The following is a 17203-nucleotide window of genomic DNA, read 5'->3' on the forward strand; positions in this document are numbered from 1 at the left end:
TAGGGGCTGGGGGTGCCGGCAAGGAGAACACCAGGTTGCTTACACTTTTGCTTCTCAAAGTTCGGCCCATGGCCCATCACCTGGGTTGATGTTGATGAGAAATGAAATATTAATGAATTGGAATTAAAGTCTGTATTTTAACAAGGTCCATGGATGACAAATACGCATATTAAAGTTTAGGAAGCACTGACTCGCAGCTTAATGTATACTTATTTTTGTTTTTGTTTTTGTTTTTGCGGTACGCGGGCCTCTCACTGTTGTGGCCTCTCCCGTTGCGGAGCACAGGCTCCGGACGCGCAGGCCCAGCGGCCATGGCTCATGGGCCCAGCCGCTCCACAGCATGTGGGATCTTCCCGGACTGGGGCACGAACCCATGTCCCCTGCATCGGCAGGCGGACTCTTAACCACTGCGCCACCAGGGAAGCCCCTAATGTATACTTATTTATTTGGGGTTTGCATGTCGGAAAGACAATGGACCATTTCTGGATGTTGAAAGAGGATATGAGGACACAAGAAAGTGGACCTCATTCTATTCCCTGGTAGATTTACTTGAATGTCTCCAAGGCCCATCAGCTTGGCTGTCCTAGGTAAAGCCCCTTTACTAGTTTGTCCCCGTGCTGACTCGACCCACACCCTCCACCCGCCAGTGGCCCGGTCCAAGTCACTCCCCATTCTTGTGTCTGTCTCGAGGGTCCTGGAAGGGGAAGGGAGTCTCTCACAGACACTCGGGTCTCTACCTACTGCTCCAGCTGCCGCTCAATTCTTGGGCAGTCTCTGCTTCCAGTCTCTGAAGTTTAACGCTGCTACAGACACAGGTCTCCAACCGCACATGGAAAAAGTGGACACGTTCCAGACCTCCAAGCCCAGAGCAGCTGTTCTCTCTCCTACTGTCACCTGGAGCGCATTGCCATCTGCTTCATGGTCTCTGATACTCACCTCTTTTTCAGGTAAGAACATCTCCATCCACGTGGCCACCTCTTTTCTGGAGAGGAGGCCAGGGACAGAGAAGGTTGGGAGAAGAAAGGAGCCTCATGCAAGATGGTGGAGAATGTGATCAGACGGCAAAACTGATCCCCAAGTCATGCTCTGGGGAAGTGCTGAAGAAGACATTCAGCAGAGAGAGACTAGTGTTCAACGTGAAGATTTTCTCTGAGCTGTGCTACAGTATGAGTCTCTCTCCATCTCTCCAAGCAAACCTTCAGTAAAGCTTGCTGTCTCCAACTCTTTGGCAGGAGAACTGAAGTTCGAAGGACCACGTGTGGCCAGAGGTTGGGGGCGCAGTGAGGGGAAGCCTCACCTGACCTAAGAAGGCAGCCGGCTGGCAAAGTGACCCAGATTTCAGTGGAAGCCAGAGTGGAGGAGAGCAGTAACTACGAAAGTGTAATCTTGGGGAGATCCTTGGATTTGCCACAGGATATGGGATGGGGAAGGCTGGAACAAGTACTTTTTAAATTAAAGGAGTGAAAAAGAATAGATACATGTATATGTATAACTGAATCACTTTTCTGTACACCTGAAACTATCACAACATTGTTAATCAACTACACTCCAATATAAAATAAAAAGTTAAATACATAAATTAATTAATTAAAGGAATGAATGCCCCCAAAACGGATGTGGATCAGCTAGGAAACAGTTACACTACTGAGTGTCATCGGGCCCTTTCCTTCCAGGACACGAAGTGCAAGAGGGTGAGAGAGATTAGGTTGAGCTGAGGTCAGGAAAAGCCACTGCTACCTGCCTGCATCGAGCCCTGAGGACCCCCTTCGTCACTCCCCGAAATCCAGCTTCTGCCCCTGTCTGTCAGGCATGTGTGTGTCTGAACCCTAAGTCTGGATAAAGTTCAAATTCCCTTTCATGGGACTCCAGGGCCCCCAAATTACCAGTGATATTGAATAATCCCTGACCCCTAAGAAGGCTTGGAGCACACAGGGAGGATCCTCACGGGGGGCCACCACACCCTGACGCCTGCAGAGAGCTGAGTCTCAGCTGAGCTGCAGCCGGGAGACACGGGCACAAGAGAACTTGGGATCACTTAGCTGCCACCGTGCAAGCAGGAAGAGATCCTGGCCTTGCCTGCTTTTAGAAGTTCTCCTTTCTCCCCATCCCCAGCCCACTGCCAGCCAGCACACACAGATGTTTCAAGGGAATGACTGCGCCTACCTTGGTGAAGAAGGTTGACAGGTGCAAACATGGACAGCGGGCACGCCATGCCCAGCTTCCTCGGCCCAGGCTTACAGCACTCATCCTTTACCCGCAAGCCCCCAAATCTGTCACCATACCACTCTTGGTCTGCAGGCTCTTCCCTAGTCTCCAAGAGTCCTCAGCCTTTGGACGGTATAAGAATTACCTGGGGCGATGGTGAAGGATGCAGATTCCGGGCCCTGGGCACGGCTAGGATTTTGAGGCTGTGGACACCCTGGGAGAAGCCCAGCTCCAGTGCTTGGTCTTGGTTATCCAGTGCGCTAACTCCAAGCTCCCCGCCCTCCAGGGTCTTCTGGAGCCATCCATTTTTCCTTCTACATGGCCTTTGGATCCTTAAATTCCCTTCAGCTTCATCCTTTCTACTTCTGGTATATTGTTGTTTTAATAGTCACCTATTTCATCAATTTAGCCAAGGGCCCTCTTTTTTAGTTTCCCTGATCCCTTCATTTTTCTTTTCTAAAACCCTCTTCTAGTTCCTCATAATTCTGCCCTTCCTCCTGCTTTCTCACTCCACTTAACCTTCTAGAAAAAAAATCACCTTTGTAATAATCCCCTTAATATAGACCAAAAAGACCAAAATAAAACACAATTACATTTTAAGGGAAACTTCTCTTTATTATCATTAGAATGTTTAAAATACCAAAGACCTCACATTTATATAGTTAACCAGAGACCTATAGGCCAGAAAGGAGCAGTGACAAACAATCTACTTCAAAATTCTTGCTGTGGCCAAATCATGTTCTCTGTCAATGAGCGCCACTCTCAATTTGTTGCTGTGTACAAGTTTCCTCTAGTTGTGGCGAGCGGGGGTTACTCTTCATTGCAGTGCGCGGGCTTCTCATTGCGGTGGCCTCTCTTTGTTGCAGAGCACGGGCTCCAGGCGCGCGGGCTTCGGTAGTTGTGGCATGTGGGCTCAGTAGTTGTGGCTCGCCGGCTCTAGGGCGCAGGTTCAGTAGTTGTGGCGCATGGGCTTTAGTTGCTCCGCGGCATGTGGGATCTTCCACGGACCAGGGCTCGAACCCGTGTCCCCTGCATTGGCAGGCGTATTCGTAACCACTGGGCCACTAGGGAAGTCCCTGAAATGAAACTTCATTCAGTGAAAGGATTCTGCTCTAGCCGTTTAATAGTTAACAGTTAATAATAAAAGACTTCTACTTTAGCAGTTTGATAGTCACCCACATGCTTTATTTTACATGAAAAATTAGATGCTTTGAAGATTTATATTTACTAACTGGGGGGGGGAAGTAAGTGCTTAAAATATATTGTAATTGCAGGAACAAAAATCATTTCTAGGTATACAATTGAAGTTTTAGGTTCAAATCTCTTTTTACTCATTCAAATCCTTTTGGTAAGGGTCGGAAAGCTTCAAAGGCAAGGAGGGCAGAATAATGAACGGAACCATTTAAAGCCCGATGAGAGAGGTAATGAATGTTACTTGAATCATTTAATGGTTTGGTTTTTAGTATATCTTCTACAAATGAGGTGTTGGGTAGTAGTGCTTAAATTCGGCTTCTTTAATAAAGAGCTATGCATACTTTTATAGATAAGAGGAAAAAGCAATGGATCTAATCTCCACTCTGGATAAAGCAGCCGCCGCAGAACCCCCTAACCGGTGCGGTATGACTGCCACCTAGTGGCGGCATATCCTCACCACAGGAGTCCTGCCCAGTGGAGGTGAAGGAGAGGGGGGGCCCGAAAGCTCCCCGATGGCAGGGCTGATCTGCAAGTTAAAGCACCCGGTAACTAGAATAAAGTTATATTTTTCTATCATGTCAACTCTTACAGCTTCTATCATAAGGTCTATTTTAAGAAATACATTTATTGATTCAGTTTCAAAAAGAGTTATATAAGGACATGAAACCTTGGTTTTCACTTGAGAGTTTATCTTTATTCCATGCAGGCTCCAAATGGACAAATAATATATATCATATGTGTGTGTGTGTGTGTGTGTGTGTGTGTGTGTTTGCGTATCATATATAAAATATAAATTTGTATGAATTTAATTCTAGCCCAGAAAGCATTTTGTGACTTAAAAACACTGAAGTTTGCTGGCTTTGGAATCACTGGAATCAGTAAGGAAAGAACCGTGAGCTAAGTCAGATTCACTCAGCTCCACCACTGACCAGCTGCCGGACCTCAGACAAGTACTTTATTATGTTCCAACCCATTTGCCCAACGTGTTAAACAGGGGAGTTGAAATAGATTCTCTCTAAGATGCTCTCCATGAAAAGTTCTAAGACCTCTCCTGTGGATTAATGTCCACCCTAAGGGGGACCAAACATTTTGAAATTATAGCTGAGCTACTCCATTCCCTCTGCACTCCCCATTGCCACTCCCACAGCATTATGGGTGATTTCAAGGCTGACCCCTTTTCATAACCTGGTTCTGCCCTGGAGCCTCCAGAGAAGCTAGAATATCTCAGAAATATCTCAGCTGGCCAGCTGGTCAAATAATTTTTGCTCTTTGCTATTTGCCCCTATTAGTTAGTACAGCAATCTTTTCAAATGAACTCAGACCAAGACAAAAAGTATTAAAATAAGGCCCACAAGATCTAAAGGTGTGTAACCTGACATAGTTTCACTTTGTTGAGGTAGCAGCTAATTTTTGCAAGCTGGAAAACAAAAGCTGGTGTGTTTGAGGTTTCACTTCAGTCCGTGCTTTCACTATTCAGCAATCAGTGCAAAGACAGTTAAGCATGACCTTTCCATACAGACGGTGCCACCCTTCACCAGCTCAAAGAGCACCTGTCCCGTTAACCCTCGAAGGCAGATGTTTGCTTATTTTTGAGACCTAGTCTGTTAAAATGGCAGAGAGCGCTGAAGTAAGGACTTTGCGGAAGGGAACATAATATCACTTAATCTGCTTGCACTACTTGAGAACAAAGTCATACTGCCGTTCTAGGAAATTAGTTGGAGACACATAAAACAAAGCACTCTTCTTAAACCACATGTACACGTGCTTTCTTAAAATTATTACAAACACCGCTCTATTTGAAGGCATATTGATCACAGCGATAAGAGGTGTTCTGTTGAATGCAATGGTCCCCAGCTTCAACACAGAGCATAATGCGTACTGCTTGTGGGCAGGAGAGCTTCAGCAACCCTGCAGGATTGTTCCAGAAAGTCCGAATATCTCAAAGTTTAAAGGAATCTTAAAAGCGATTTCCTCCAAATACAAGAATCCTTGTATCAGTAGCTACAAAGGCAGGGTAAATGAGGGGGTGAGAGCAATCCAACCCCAAGGATAGCCAGTAAGGAATGAGAAACAATGATAAACCCCATGAGAAGTCAGCCTGCTTTTGTTATCACCAGCCACCAGCAATTCTGAACGACCTCAGTGATAAGATGCTCCTCTTGGCAGGGGTAGGCCATCCCCACTCCCCAGACCCACCCTACCCCATCCCCTGCTTTCTACCCTATCTGGCCTCTGATTTAATGTTAGGTGACTAAGAGCACGTTCCTTTCTAATTTTTTAAAAAGAGGTTTTCTACTTCATATCTCCTAATTATCGAAGTGATATTTTATATCTTAGAAGATACACAAACAATATTAAGAAGCATTTAAGAAATTGTCGGGCTTCCCTGGTGACGCAGTGGTTGGGAGTCCGCCTGCCGATGCAGGGGACGCGGGTTCGTGTCCCGGTCCGGGAAGATCCCACATGCCACGGAGCGGCTGGGCCCGTGAGCCATGGCCGCTGAGCCTGCGCGTCCGGAGCCTGTGCGCCGCAGCGGGAGAGGCCACAGCAGTGAGAGGCCCCAGTACCAGAAAAAAAAAAAAAAAAAAAAAAGTCATGCAGTGTCACCTCTACCCCAGGCCTAGCTGACACCACCACTTGGCTGCTTTGTATTTCTCAATGACTAAAATTTACCTTTATGAACTATTTCCTGAGCGTCTGAGAGCCTACACCTTGGGTCTGCTGATGCTATGTTTTCAGAACTTTAAATCACCGAGGAAACCATATTTTCTGTAGGAATGCTTAGGAAAGTAAAATCCAACGTGTTTATATCCTTCCTTTCCCCTTCAGAGAAAATCCTTTCATTTGTTTCTGGTTTTCTGCTCTCCTGAGAGAGGAAGGGATTAGAGTGAAGTTTATACCTGGAAGTTGGCGAGTTATAGCCGCATACAGACAGCTTTATCCAATAAAGAAGCTAGGACTGGTTATCTAGACGAGAGAAGAAAACGAAATAGGGTCCCAGTTAATTCAAGACAACCAATTGCCTTGGCCTTTGATACTGTAGTAAGTGATCACATAATTGTGGCAGAGAACACAGAAGTGGCAGCTTGAAATAAAACTCCAGCTGACATACTTTTAAAAGCAATATGGCAGCTGTGAGCTTGCCACAGAATTAGGAGGAGAGCTGGAAGACTTCCCTTTGGAAAGCCGGCCTGCAGCTGAAAAACAATGGTTAGTTCTTTCTTCCTCTGCTGTTCCTCTGTTCCAATTTAATATGAAATGATAATTTCTTCTTTTTCATGGGTGGGGAGAACAGCCAGTGGGAAACAGAGTAAGGGTCCCTCAACCCCAAGCTGTGGTAACCTCAGTCCATGGTAATCCCAAGTCATGGTTTCCCTTTACAGAATGTATCCTTTCTTTCCCACCAGCATCAGTGATGGAGAAGAGATCATGCTTATGTAACAGTTAACAGTTAACCAACCAAAGGAGCTAAAGGACCATTCCCTCTGTGCTGTGAGGAGCATGAGTAGAGCTGCCCTTGCCAGGTAAGCAGGTGTGAAGCAACGCTGTGATATGTGAGCTTTCTGTAGAGACGAATAAATTAGGAAAAGATTTAAAAGCGTCTTCAACCCGGAGGAATGGATAAGGAAGATGAGGTACGTATATACAATGGAGTATTAGCCATAAAAAAGAACAAAATAATGCCATTTGCAGTGACATAGGTGGACCTAGAGTTTGTCATACTGAGTAAAGTAAGTCAGACAGAGAAAGACAAATATCATGTAATATCGCTTATATGTAGCATCTAAAAAAAGGGTACAAATGAACCTATTTACAAAACAGAAATAGAGTCACAGATGTAGAAAACAAACTTATGGTTACCAAGGGGGAAAGAAGGGAAGGGATAAACTGGGAGATTGGGATTGACATATATACATTACTATACATAAAATAGATAACTAATAAGGACCTACTGTATAGCACAGGGAACTCTACTCAATACTCTGTAATGGCCTATATGGGAAAAGAATCTTAAAAAGAGTGGATATATGTATATATATAACTGATTCACTTTGCTGTACACCTGAAACTAGCACAACATTGTAAATCAACTATACTCCAATAAAAATTAATTTAAAAAAATTTTAAAAAGAAAAAGTTTCTTGAACAATTATAAGAAAAAAAACCACATGGAACTATTTCTTTTGAAAAAGTTCTTCTTAGAGTAGTCCCAAATGTTAGAAATTCAAATCTGGGGAATTCCCTGGCAGTCCAGTGGTTAGGACTTGGTGCTTTCACTGCTGGGGCCCAGGTTCAATCCCTGGTCAGGGAACTAAGATCCTGAAAGCTGCGTGGTATGGCCAAAAAGAAAAGAAAATTCAAATCTGGACAAAATAGCTCTCCCTGAAGCCTCTTTACGAGAAAATGGATGATTTGAGTGTGATAGTCATCCCGACGATGACTATCTTGATAACATTTATAACATTTCTTGAAAAAAAATATTTTTCCAACAAAAAATAAGATGTTCCAAAATTGTTAAAACGCTTGATTGTTTGTGCCCATTTCTATGTGCAATACAGTGTGGAAAGAATTCAGTTCCATGAACAAGCATCACTGAAAATAGAATAATGAAATAAATAAGAAGTGAACTATGTGCTTTTAAAAAATATTCTTTGTGCTTGTTTGCAAAGTGTTTGAAAGCAAAAGTAGCAGTTTCTTTAATTAAAAGAAATAATGTAGCATGTGACCAATCTAATATAAAAAATATTACCAAATATTTTATGACTGTCCAGCATTTTACTGAAACCATCTAGTAATTCTGCGGCAACTGGTTCCCCTATGACGCTGAAAGCATGCGGACTTAGTGGAGCAGAGGGGTGGGAGGGGTCCTGGGGAACACGGAATAAGTGACAAAAAGAAAGAATGACGTCAAAGGAAAGGACAACAGATGGGATAGCAAAATGAGAAAGGGAGGGGACAGGAAGATTGAAAAGGGGATGAGGGTCATACAGAGTGAAGTAAGTCAGAAAGAGAAAAACAAATACCGTATGCTAACACATATATATGGAATCTAAAAAAAAAAAAAAAGGTTCTGAAGAACCTAGGGGCAGGACAGGAATAAAGATGCAGACGTAGAGAATGGACTTGAGGACATGGGGAGGGGAAGGGTAAGCTGGGATGAAGTGAGAGAGTGGCATGGACATATATACACTACCAAATGTAAAATAGGTAGCTAGTGGGAAGCAGCCACATAGAACAGGGAGGTCAGCTTGGTGCTTTGTGACCACCTAGAGGGGTGGGATGGGGAGGGTGGGAGGGAGACGCAAGAGGGAGGAGATATGGGGATATATGTATGCATATGGCTGATTCACTTTGTTAAACAGCAGGAACTAACACAACATTGTAAAGCAACTATAAAGATGTTTAAAAAAGTAAAAAATAAAAATATGTTTTTTAAAAAAAGAAAAGGGGATGAGGGTTGTCTTAGTAAATTCTGCTACTTTCCTAAAAAAAAAAGTTAAGCAAAAGAACAACCAGAATTTGCTTAAACAGGAACGGAATAGATACTAAAACCCTGAACAAAGAGTTGTAGAAAGGAAACAAGAACTCTGCCCGGCTCTCCCCCTATCTCTGCTGTGTTCACATTCAGCACCTCCCTGGCCAGGACTGGCCTCTGCTGCAAGTGGACACTGTGCTTCTCTCCGAACAAACTGTAGCCAAGAGAATTTTAAACGTTGATGTACCATAATCAGAGCTCAGTCTCCACTCAGGAATCTCTCCCTGGCAGTCAGAGTAAGCCAGGGTCTCACACATCACTGACAAACAGATCATAGGGAAGGACTGTAAGAAAAGCTGGAATAATGCCGGGTGCCGACCAGCCTGTCCTCTTGGAACAGCTCTGCTATCTTGGTTTCCTCTAAAGCGGTCTCCTCAAACTTTAACTCGCACAGGGGTCAACTTGGGGATCTTGTTTAAATGCAAATACTGGTTCAGAGGCGCTGGGATGAACCCAAATTCTGCATTCTAACAAGCTCCTGGGGACCCTGCTGGTCCTCAAGACGCACTGGGAGAAGTGAGTTATAGAGCACCCAGGTGAACCTTGAGTGAGTCAGGTGTGACAAGAGGGAGAGACAGAGAGAGAACAGGCGAGAGAGAGAAGCATACTCTCTCCTGCAGGCTACATACACAGAACACAGGAAGCAACATATGTTCTTTGTTCATTCATTACGGTACTTTGTCCAATTCCCCAGCATTCAGAGTGATGACAGTTTCCCTTCTGGACTTTTCGGCAGCTGGCATTCTCTACACATGAGTCTGGACCCAGAGCAATACCAGCTGTGAATAAGCCCAGGGAAGGAAGTGGAACTCGAAGACTCTAGGAGTTCTAACCTGCCCTGTTAGCTGGGCACCCGGCTGGCCCCCTGCAGCTTTTCCTACCTTCTTCTCACCCAATCCTTCTTCCACGGAGGAACGATAATTGTCTCTGAATCGTGCTCAACCTGAACGTCAAGGGTATGCTGGAAAGCTTAGGTGATTGAAGCAGAACTATTGAGAAAGTGCTAAAAACCAGACTTCCTGATGGAAGCTAGTGGCTTGAGTCTGATTTCTTTACCCCTTTGAAAGATGTTCCAGATCCAGAAGCTTCCTCGACGTTCCTTATGTTTGTGTGTGAGACGGAAGGTGTAGGTGATGGAGTGCCTCCTGGACAAACCGGAGGCAAATAGCACTAAGGAAAAACTATGCTTTGGCCTCACGAAGAGAGTTGGAATTAAGAGTCACTCTCAGTTGGAGCAGTTTGATCTTTATTTCCTTTGCCAGAAGCTGCGTGCGGCACGATGCCGTGTGGGTGTCCTCAGAGGTGCTACCTAGCTTTGCATGTTTCCTGATGGAGGCAGCACTCCTGCCAGCACCTAAGTGGGGAGTGTCGGTGGGAGGAGTAAGCAGGTTTCACTTCCTTGCTGGTTGGAGACTCAGCTACAGCTGTCTTCTCTCTCAGCGGGGAGGGGAGGGCGTGAGGGGCAGCAGAACGTGTCTCTCTCTGCCTCTCACCCAGAGCACCTCGCAGGGGCTTAGCGGACGCGAGGGGAGCGAATGGGCAGAGCAGAATCTCCAGAAGGGAAAATGAGCATCCAGGATCCTTCAGATCTGTGCAGCAGGTCGGACGGAGAAGCTGAGCTGCTCCAGGACTTGGGGTAAGTGGGCAGGTCCCCTTTTCCAGGCGTTTATTGGGTGAACCTTAACTCCTCACCCCTACGCAAATGCTCATCTTGATGAACGATTCTCTTTAGCACTCCTCTCTGACACCCCAATCTTCTATCCTTTCCACTTTGCTCATCTGTGTCTGTGGGGGCCCAATTCCATTGTGAAAGTATGGATTACCTTTCCACATGTGAAAACAAGTAGGTGGAGAAAATGGGACAAAAAAATCAAATGCTGGACGTTCTTTGAGATTTTAGGGACAGAATTGGGCTGTCGTCGCGGTTGTTGCTGGGTTTCCTTGTTATTGATCTGGTCTATGAATAAATGTGCTATAAAAAGTGCTGAGCTCCAAGCTACTGACAGTAAGAGGGCTGCGCTGCTGGTGAGATAAACAGAAAGCCTAGACCCTACAGTAAGGGAGAGGGACTTTTTCAAAAGAGAACGAACGAGGAAGTGTCTACAGCAGTGTCCCATGTGTGTTTCTTTCTCCTGACACTGCATTTGTGAGCTCTTGTATGCATGTATGTCTTTTAGGGCAACTTTGAGCCTTTTAAGTACTAACAAGTCAGGAAGAGGATAAACACTCTGCCCCAGACAGGTTACACATTTAGGTAGGAAGAGGCACTGTAGTCCTGTCTTTAAGAAGGGACCAGATGAGACAACTCATCAGGATACTTAATAAAAGAAGCAAATGTTACACAAGAGAGGCAGGGGATTTCCTACAGAAACTGCTCCTTTCCCCTGAAGCACCAGGAATAGCCTGGTGAGGCTGATTTTGACACCTGTGATTCCTAAGAGGCGAGACCTGCACCTGCTGTCTCACTAAATAGCTCTAATCTTCACAAACACTCAAGAGCTGTGATCATCTCCATCTCACAAAGGAAGAAAACAAGCACCAAAGGGATTGAATAACTTGCCTGCGGTCACACATCAGTTACCAATCAGGATTCCAATCTGCCAAGTCTACGTCCTTATCCAGAGAAAAACTAAAATAGGGATGAAATCTCTCTGCGTCAAGAATGCAGAGATTGTATTTTGGGGTGTTGTAAGCGTTCTCAATAAGTCCTGTCTTTAGATTTTAAACTTGAGGTCTCAGAATTGAACTTTACCTTCATAAGGTAAATCAAACGTAACAGCTAGACTTTTCAGTAAAGTAAACTCCCCTTATGGGGAGTCAGAGCTCCAGGACACCTCTAGCCTTCTAGACCAAATCCCCAAACTGCAGAGGTAAAATGTTCCCTGAGCATCCAAAGCGGTGTCACAGAGTCCAGGCACTAGAGCTGGACCCTGGGCTCTCACTTAGATCCGTATGAAATTATTAAACTATCATTCTTTATGTGTTTGGTTATGTGGATTCCCAGCCCACGATCGGTAGGAAACCACAGAGGAGAAGAGAGACAAAGGAAATATTCAGCTCTGGTCCTTTAATTCAACAATCTTTGAGCCTAGGCTCTGTGCTTGAGTACCCTTGGCACTCACTTGGATGACAAAGATGAGCTAAACACTGTCTCTTCTCCCCACCTTAGTGCCCGTAGCAGGAAGCAACCTTAGGTAAAACCCACTAGGAAACAGAACTGTGTCTTCCCTCCATGTGCAGAGATGGACATTCAATTCAACCCAGAAACACCCCAAAAAGGTGCTTTTATGTCCATACTTCACTATTTCATAAAGTCTGGAAATGTCTTAAACATTGGAAGATGGTTTCTGTAACAGGCAAGTTACAGTGGTCTAGGGAAATTGCTCTACGTTTGCGGTTCTTAACCTTGGCTGTGCACTAGAATTACCCAAGGAGTTTTTTAAAATTCCTGCCCAGGCCACACACCAGACAAATGACATCAGTATCTTGGGGGTGAGCGTTTTCTTTTTTAAACTTTCCAAATGATTTCAGAGCAAGACCAAGGTTGAGAATCACTGCATAGAATAGAAATCCAACAGAAGCACTGAGTAAATGTGCCCTTATTTGTTGGATACGTACCTGAATCTTAAAGCCATTAATAAACGTTGACATTTCATCTGTGGGTTTGGGAGCATTTTGTTTAACAATTTTATTGAGGTATATTTTATAGATCATAGAGCTCACTCATTTCCAGTGTACAATTCAGTAACCTGTAGTGCCTTTAAAGAGTAGTACAGCCATCACCATAAATCAATTTTAGAACATTTTCATCCCCCCAGTAAGAAACCTCAGAAGCATTTTTTAAAATATACTCAGTGCTGTGTTAGTTAAACCACCTGGGTGAGGGATAGCCCTGATTCAAGAGTCTGCCTGTTTCCCTGGTATAAATACTCCAATCACAGGCATTTTCAAGCTGCCAAGGGTTTGACTACAAAATTCCTGAGAATTTAATAATGGACTTGAGTTAGTACCTGTGCCTCTAGGACAATCCTGATATACCTCTCATAGGTCATAAGATCTGAGCAAACTTGAAAATGACCTGTTGCCTCTGGCAGAATTCTGAATAAAATGAAACTTCTTCTTTGAACCTCTAGGCTACTGGTTAGGTATAATCTACCCCCAAACTTCTAATTAATTCCGTTTTTAAAACGCTCCTTAAAAACAAAATGATTTAAAGCAGTTGATAGATAAAAAGTGGCTGGTTTTAATGCCTTCATTTTGAAATCGTTTTTAATAGGTTATCTGAGTAGTTAGGTAGGTTCTTACCTTTGTATTTTTGATAGATACAGACAGACAAGGTGGTGGTTAAATTAAAGAGATGGGATCTTTGTTCTTTGGTCCCATTTTTCTTCAGGTTCTGGCATCTGTAAGCTCTGCAGATTAAACCCTGCATTGCAGCAAATCCATCCCCTGCCTTTCTAGGACACACACGACTTGCTCAGAAGACATTCTTTCTAAAGTACCTAAATCAAGCAACTCAGATGCATTTCTGTGTCTCACATGCAGAGTATCAGTTTAAAGACACTTAGTTTCCTTCATCCTAAACATATTAATGCTTCCAGAAGCAAAGGGGAAATAACACAATTTGCAATGGTTGCTCAGCTTCACGTACACGTTGGCCGAATGGGATGGGGGAGGGAGGGGCAAAGGCTGTGGAGAACGGTCGGTGAGAAGCAGGAGGTGTACTGGGAACAGAAGGCAGGCTGTGTGTGGCTTCCAAAATGAAGCGACGGGGCTGTGAAACAAATAGTGAATATCCGAGGCACCCCCTAAGGAACAAACTAGGATAGAATTGCTAATCAGTTAATAATTGATGATTCCAGCAATTCTTTGATTCTAACAAAGGTTCCTACAAAACCATGTAGTTTTGTATGTAACTACAAACTACATAAGTACAGACACAAAAGGGATACTGTGAAATAAAAATATTTTAGCATATCTTTAAATATTCAAATTATCTACTCAGACATATTCCTTCAAGCAAGAAATGTAATAAATGTTCCCTTTTTTATATATTTTCCCGTCTCAAATTTTATAAGGAAGTGTCTGTGTTTGGCTGTGCTGTCAGAGTCAAGAAAGTAGACTCGAAGCTCTGGATATTTAAGTAAATTAATTAAAAACTAATTTCTCTGCTGCTTTCCATATAAGAGAAGGTTGGAGCAGATCAGGGATCAGCAAACTTTTTTTGTCAGAAGCCAGGTAATAAATATTTTAGGCTTCGCAGGCTGTATGATTTCTGCTTCAGCTACTCACATCTGTCATTGTCATGCAAAAACAGCCATAGATAACACAGAAACAGATGACCGTGACGATGTTCAAACAAAATATTATTTAAGGACGCTGAAATTTGAATTTCATACAATTGTCACACAAGAGTCATAAAATATTCTTCTTTTTTTCCCCTAACCACTTAAAAACGTAAAACCATGCTCGGCTCACAGTCTACACCAAAACGTGTACTCTGGTAGGAACTGGCCCTCACATGGTGGTTTGCTGACGACCCAGGGGATAAGTAACAATCACCAAAGCGCGGTCTTATGAAGAGGCAGACATTTTGCATTCAGGAGCTCTGGCCTTCAAAAGGTATCTACATTCCAGCTTTACACATGAGGAGACTCATTAGCAGAGAAATCAAGCTGCCTGGAGTCCCAGAGAATCTGGGTCCCAAGGCCATGCTTATTCCACCAAACCAGGTTGACCTCCTGTTGTGAGGGTCAGTGGCCGGCACCAGGTCGTTCACAGAGTTTGGCCTTCACAATAACACCATCAATACAGTATGATTATACTCATCTTATAGAGGCAGAAGGCGACTTCAGATCGGTCAAGTGAACTGTCCAGGTCACAGACCTCATAGGTGGTGCCCCGAGAGTGCCTAGGCGCGTACTCCAGAGCTGACTCTCTCTCCACCGATGGAAGAAGGTACACCTTCTAAGAACGGCAATTTAGTAAGGGTTGGATGCTCACCATGTGCCAGGCACTATTTTAAGCCTTTTGCTTGTATGACTTATTAAATTCACACATCACTGCCAGGGAGTTACTACCACTAGTGACATTTCTGCTCACAAATGAGAAAAATGAAGGACAGAGCTTTTATCACATGCTAAAGATGACACATTCATAAACCTTCAAATCCAGGAGTTTGGCCCCAGAGCCCACATGCTTCTCCACTAACACAACTTCCTGCTTATTATAGCAACACTGTTAGTGCTAGTGAGAACTGAGAGAAAAAGTAGTTCTCTGATCGCTATCACCAACGCATTTTTTTACTAAAAGACATTATTCTTTCACATTCTTCACATAACAGACATGCATATACAAAGCCAGATCAATATCCTAATTCATCAGAACTTTTTTGAATCGTGTGTAGATTCCTTTCTTCGGGGCTAGGCAAATCGAATAGGCTCAGAAAAGCATAGTAAATTCAAAGCTTTAAAGGCAGCTGTTTACAGAGCTGATACCAAGTAGAGCAAAAAAGCTTGTTCCTCTTCTGGGCACAATTCCGTAATCTTGGACTCTAAAAATGGAAGGTGATTCTCTTGTGGCCGAGCGAGAGTATGTAACTAGTGTACAGTTTGATCTTGCTTGGACTCAAACGAATTTCCTCTTTAGTTGTTGTGTTTCTGTTCCTCTATGGGTAACGGTGACTTCCTTCTACTTACATGTGGAAATCCAGCCACACACGTTCTCCACATCGAGTGGGGTCACTTTGTTTCATTCATTCTCTTTTCCATTTATTCATAGACCTATCTGTTGAATGATGACATTATGCAAGGCAGTGTGGGAGTTACTGACAGTAAGAAGTGGTTGTCCCCTCAAGGAGTTTACAGTGTAGAGGACAGAGAATGCATGAGTGGGTAGAGTTAGAACGCAGGATAGAGGGACTGAGGGTCATTGCAGTGTCTACCTAAAGAACACAGCAGATGGCAAGAAAGGAGGAGATCATTGGATGTGGAGAAGATGGCCTTGGAACCCGTAGGATTTTTGTCAGTTGAAGGCAGAGAAGAAGACATTTTCTAAAGAGAAAATGGCATGAATAAAGCAGTAAAAGTGGCAAAACATATGAATATTCAGAAAATAAAAAGTGTCCACATGGACTCAGACCCTCCCAGTCCCTGGGACCCAGCAGTTACTCATCGTTCAGTCTTGCTCTGGTCTTTACCTCTCAGAGTGCCCACCTTCAGCTACATTCTATGAGAAAGCTTCCACCTGGCTTTCCTCTTCTAGTTTCTAGTGTCATAACCATACACTTAGCCTGTTTTTTTTGTTTTTTTTTTTTTAAGCCTGGGTTAATTTCTTGCTCCCACCAACTCCTCTCAATGATCCTGTCAACTAGGATAAATTCCTAGTCTGAGCCCCCATGCTCTGGCTACTCCTCCCTGAGGTGGACCTGTCTGAACCCAACCACAGCTCACGTAGCCAAGTCTTGGCTGTCACTCGGTCACCTACAGATTCCCTGTGGTCTTGCTTCCCCAACTACTAGTGCCTGCTCCTGTTATCTGTTGTTAGACTTTCTTTGCTCAAAAATATTTAAGTTTGGGCTTCCCTGGTGGCGCAGTGGTTGAGAGTCCACCTGCCGATGCAGGGGACGCGGGTTCGTGCCCCGGTCCGGGAAGATCCCACATGCTGCGGAGCGGCTGGGCCCGTGAGCCATGGCCGCTGAGCCTGCGCGTCCGGAGCCTGTGCTCCGCAACGGGAGAGGCCACAACAGTGAGAGGCCCGCGTACCGCAAAAAAAAAAAAAAAAATTTAAAAAGCCTAAAGGCAACAACTTAATTTGTTTTGATAAAAGTATAGCTGTGTAAGAGAATGTTGCTTTTTAGAGACACATGCTGAATTACTTAAGATTAAAGTGCTATGATATCTGTAACTTACTTTTAAAACATTTATCCAAAAATATACGAAGGAAATCTGGCAAAAAGTTAAAAATTATTCCACCTAAAATATGGGTATTATTTAAATGTGGGTATTATTTATACTCAGTTTTCTACTTTCTTGTATATTTGGAATTATTTATAATAAACACTTTAAAATAATAATAAAATGTATTAATTATTGAAAATCTGGTGAATAAAGAAAAGCACCAAAAATGTCAGCCCTGTACCACCACCCAAAATGACATATTGCTCAACTTCTCTCCAGTCTTTAAAAAATATTTTTCTGTAAACACATACACACACACACACACACACACACACACACACACACACACACACGCACGTGCACGTAGATT

General features: G+C 43.8%; 2 protein-coding genes across 3 annotated transcripts in view; one reads left to right on the top strand and one right to left on the bottom strand.

Moving 5' to 3' along the window:
• Window positions 1-2791: 2791 nt before the first annotated feature.
• LAMTOR3 (late endosomal/lysosomal adaptor, MAPK and MTOR activator 3) overlaps window positions 2792-17203 on the bottom strand; it is an 83028-nt gene continuing 68616 nt past the window's right edge. The window contains exon 8 of the mRNA XM_049709194.1: window positions 2792-3281. Within this exon, the coding sequence (XP_049565151.1) occupies window positions 3178-3281 (104 nt within the window). The 3' untranslated portion in view covers window positions 2792-3177. The remainder of the gene's footprint in view (window positions 3282-17203) is intronic.
• The window catches only part of DAPP1 (dual adaptor of phosphotyrosine and 3-phosphoinositides 1), a 66433-nt gene continuing 59557 nt past the window's right edge, over window positions 10328-17203 (top strand). The window contains exon 1 of one of the 2 annotated variants that reach the window (XM_049709192.1): window positions 10328-10571. In XM_049709192.1, coding sequence (XP_049565149.1) covers window positions 10471-10571 — 101 coding nt within the window. In that variant the 5' untranslated portion in view covers window positions 10328-10470. The remainder of the gene's footprint in view (window positions 10572-17203) is intronic. The other variant, XM_004263558.4, reaches the window with a different exon arrangement.

The sequence above is a fragment of the Orcinus orca genome, chromosome 4 (genome assembly GCF_937001465.1).
Source record: "Orcinus orca chromosome 4, mOrcOrc1.1, whole genome shotgun sequence".
Taxonomy (NCBI): domain Eukaryota; kingdom Metazoa; phylum Chordata; class Mammalia; order Artiodactyla; family Delphinidae; genus Orcinus; species Orcinus orca.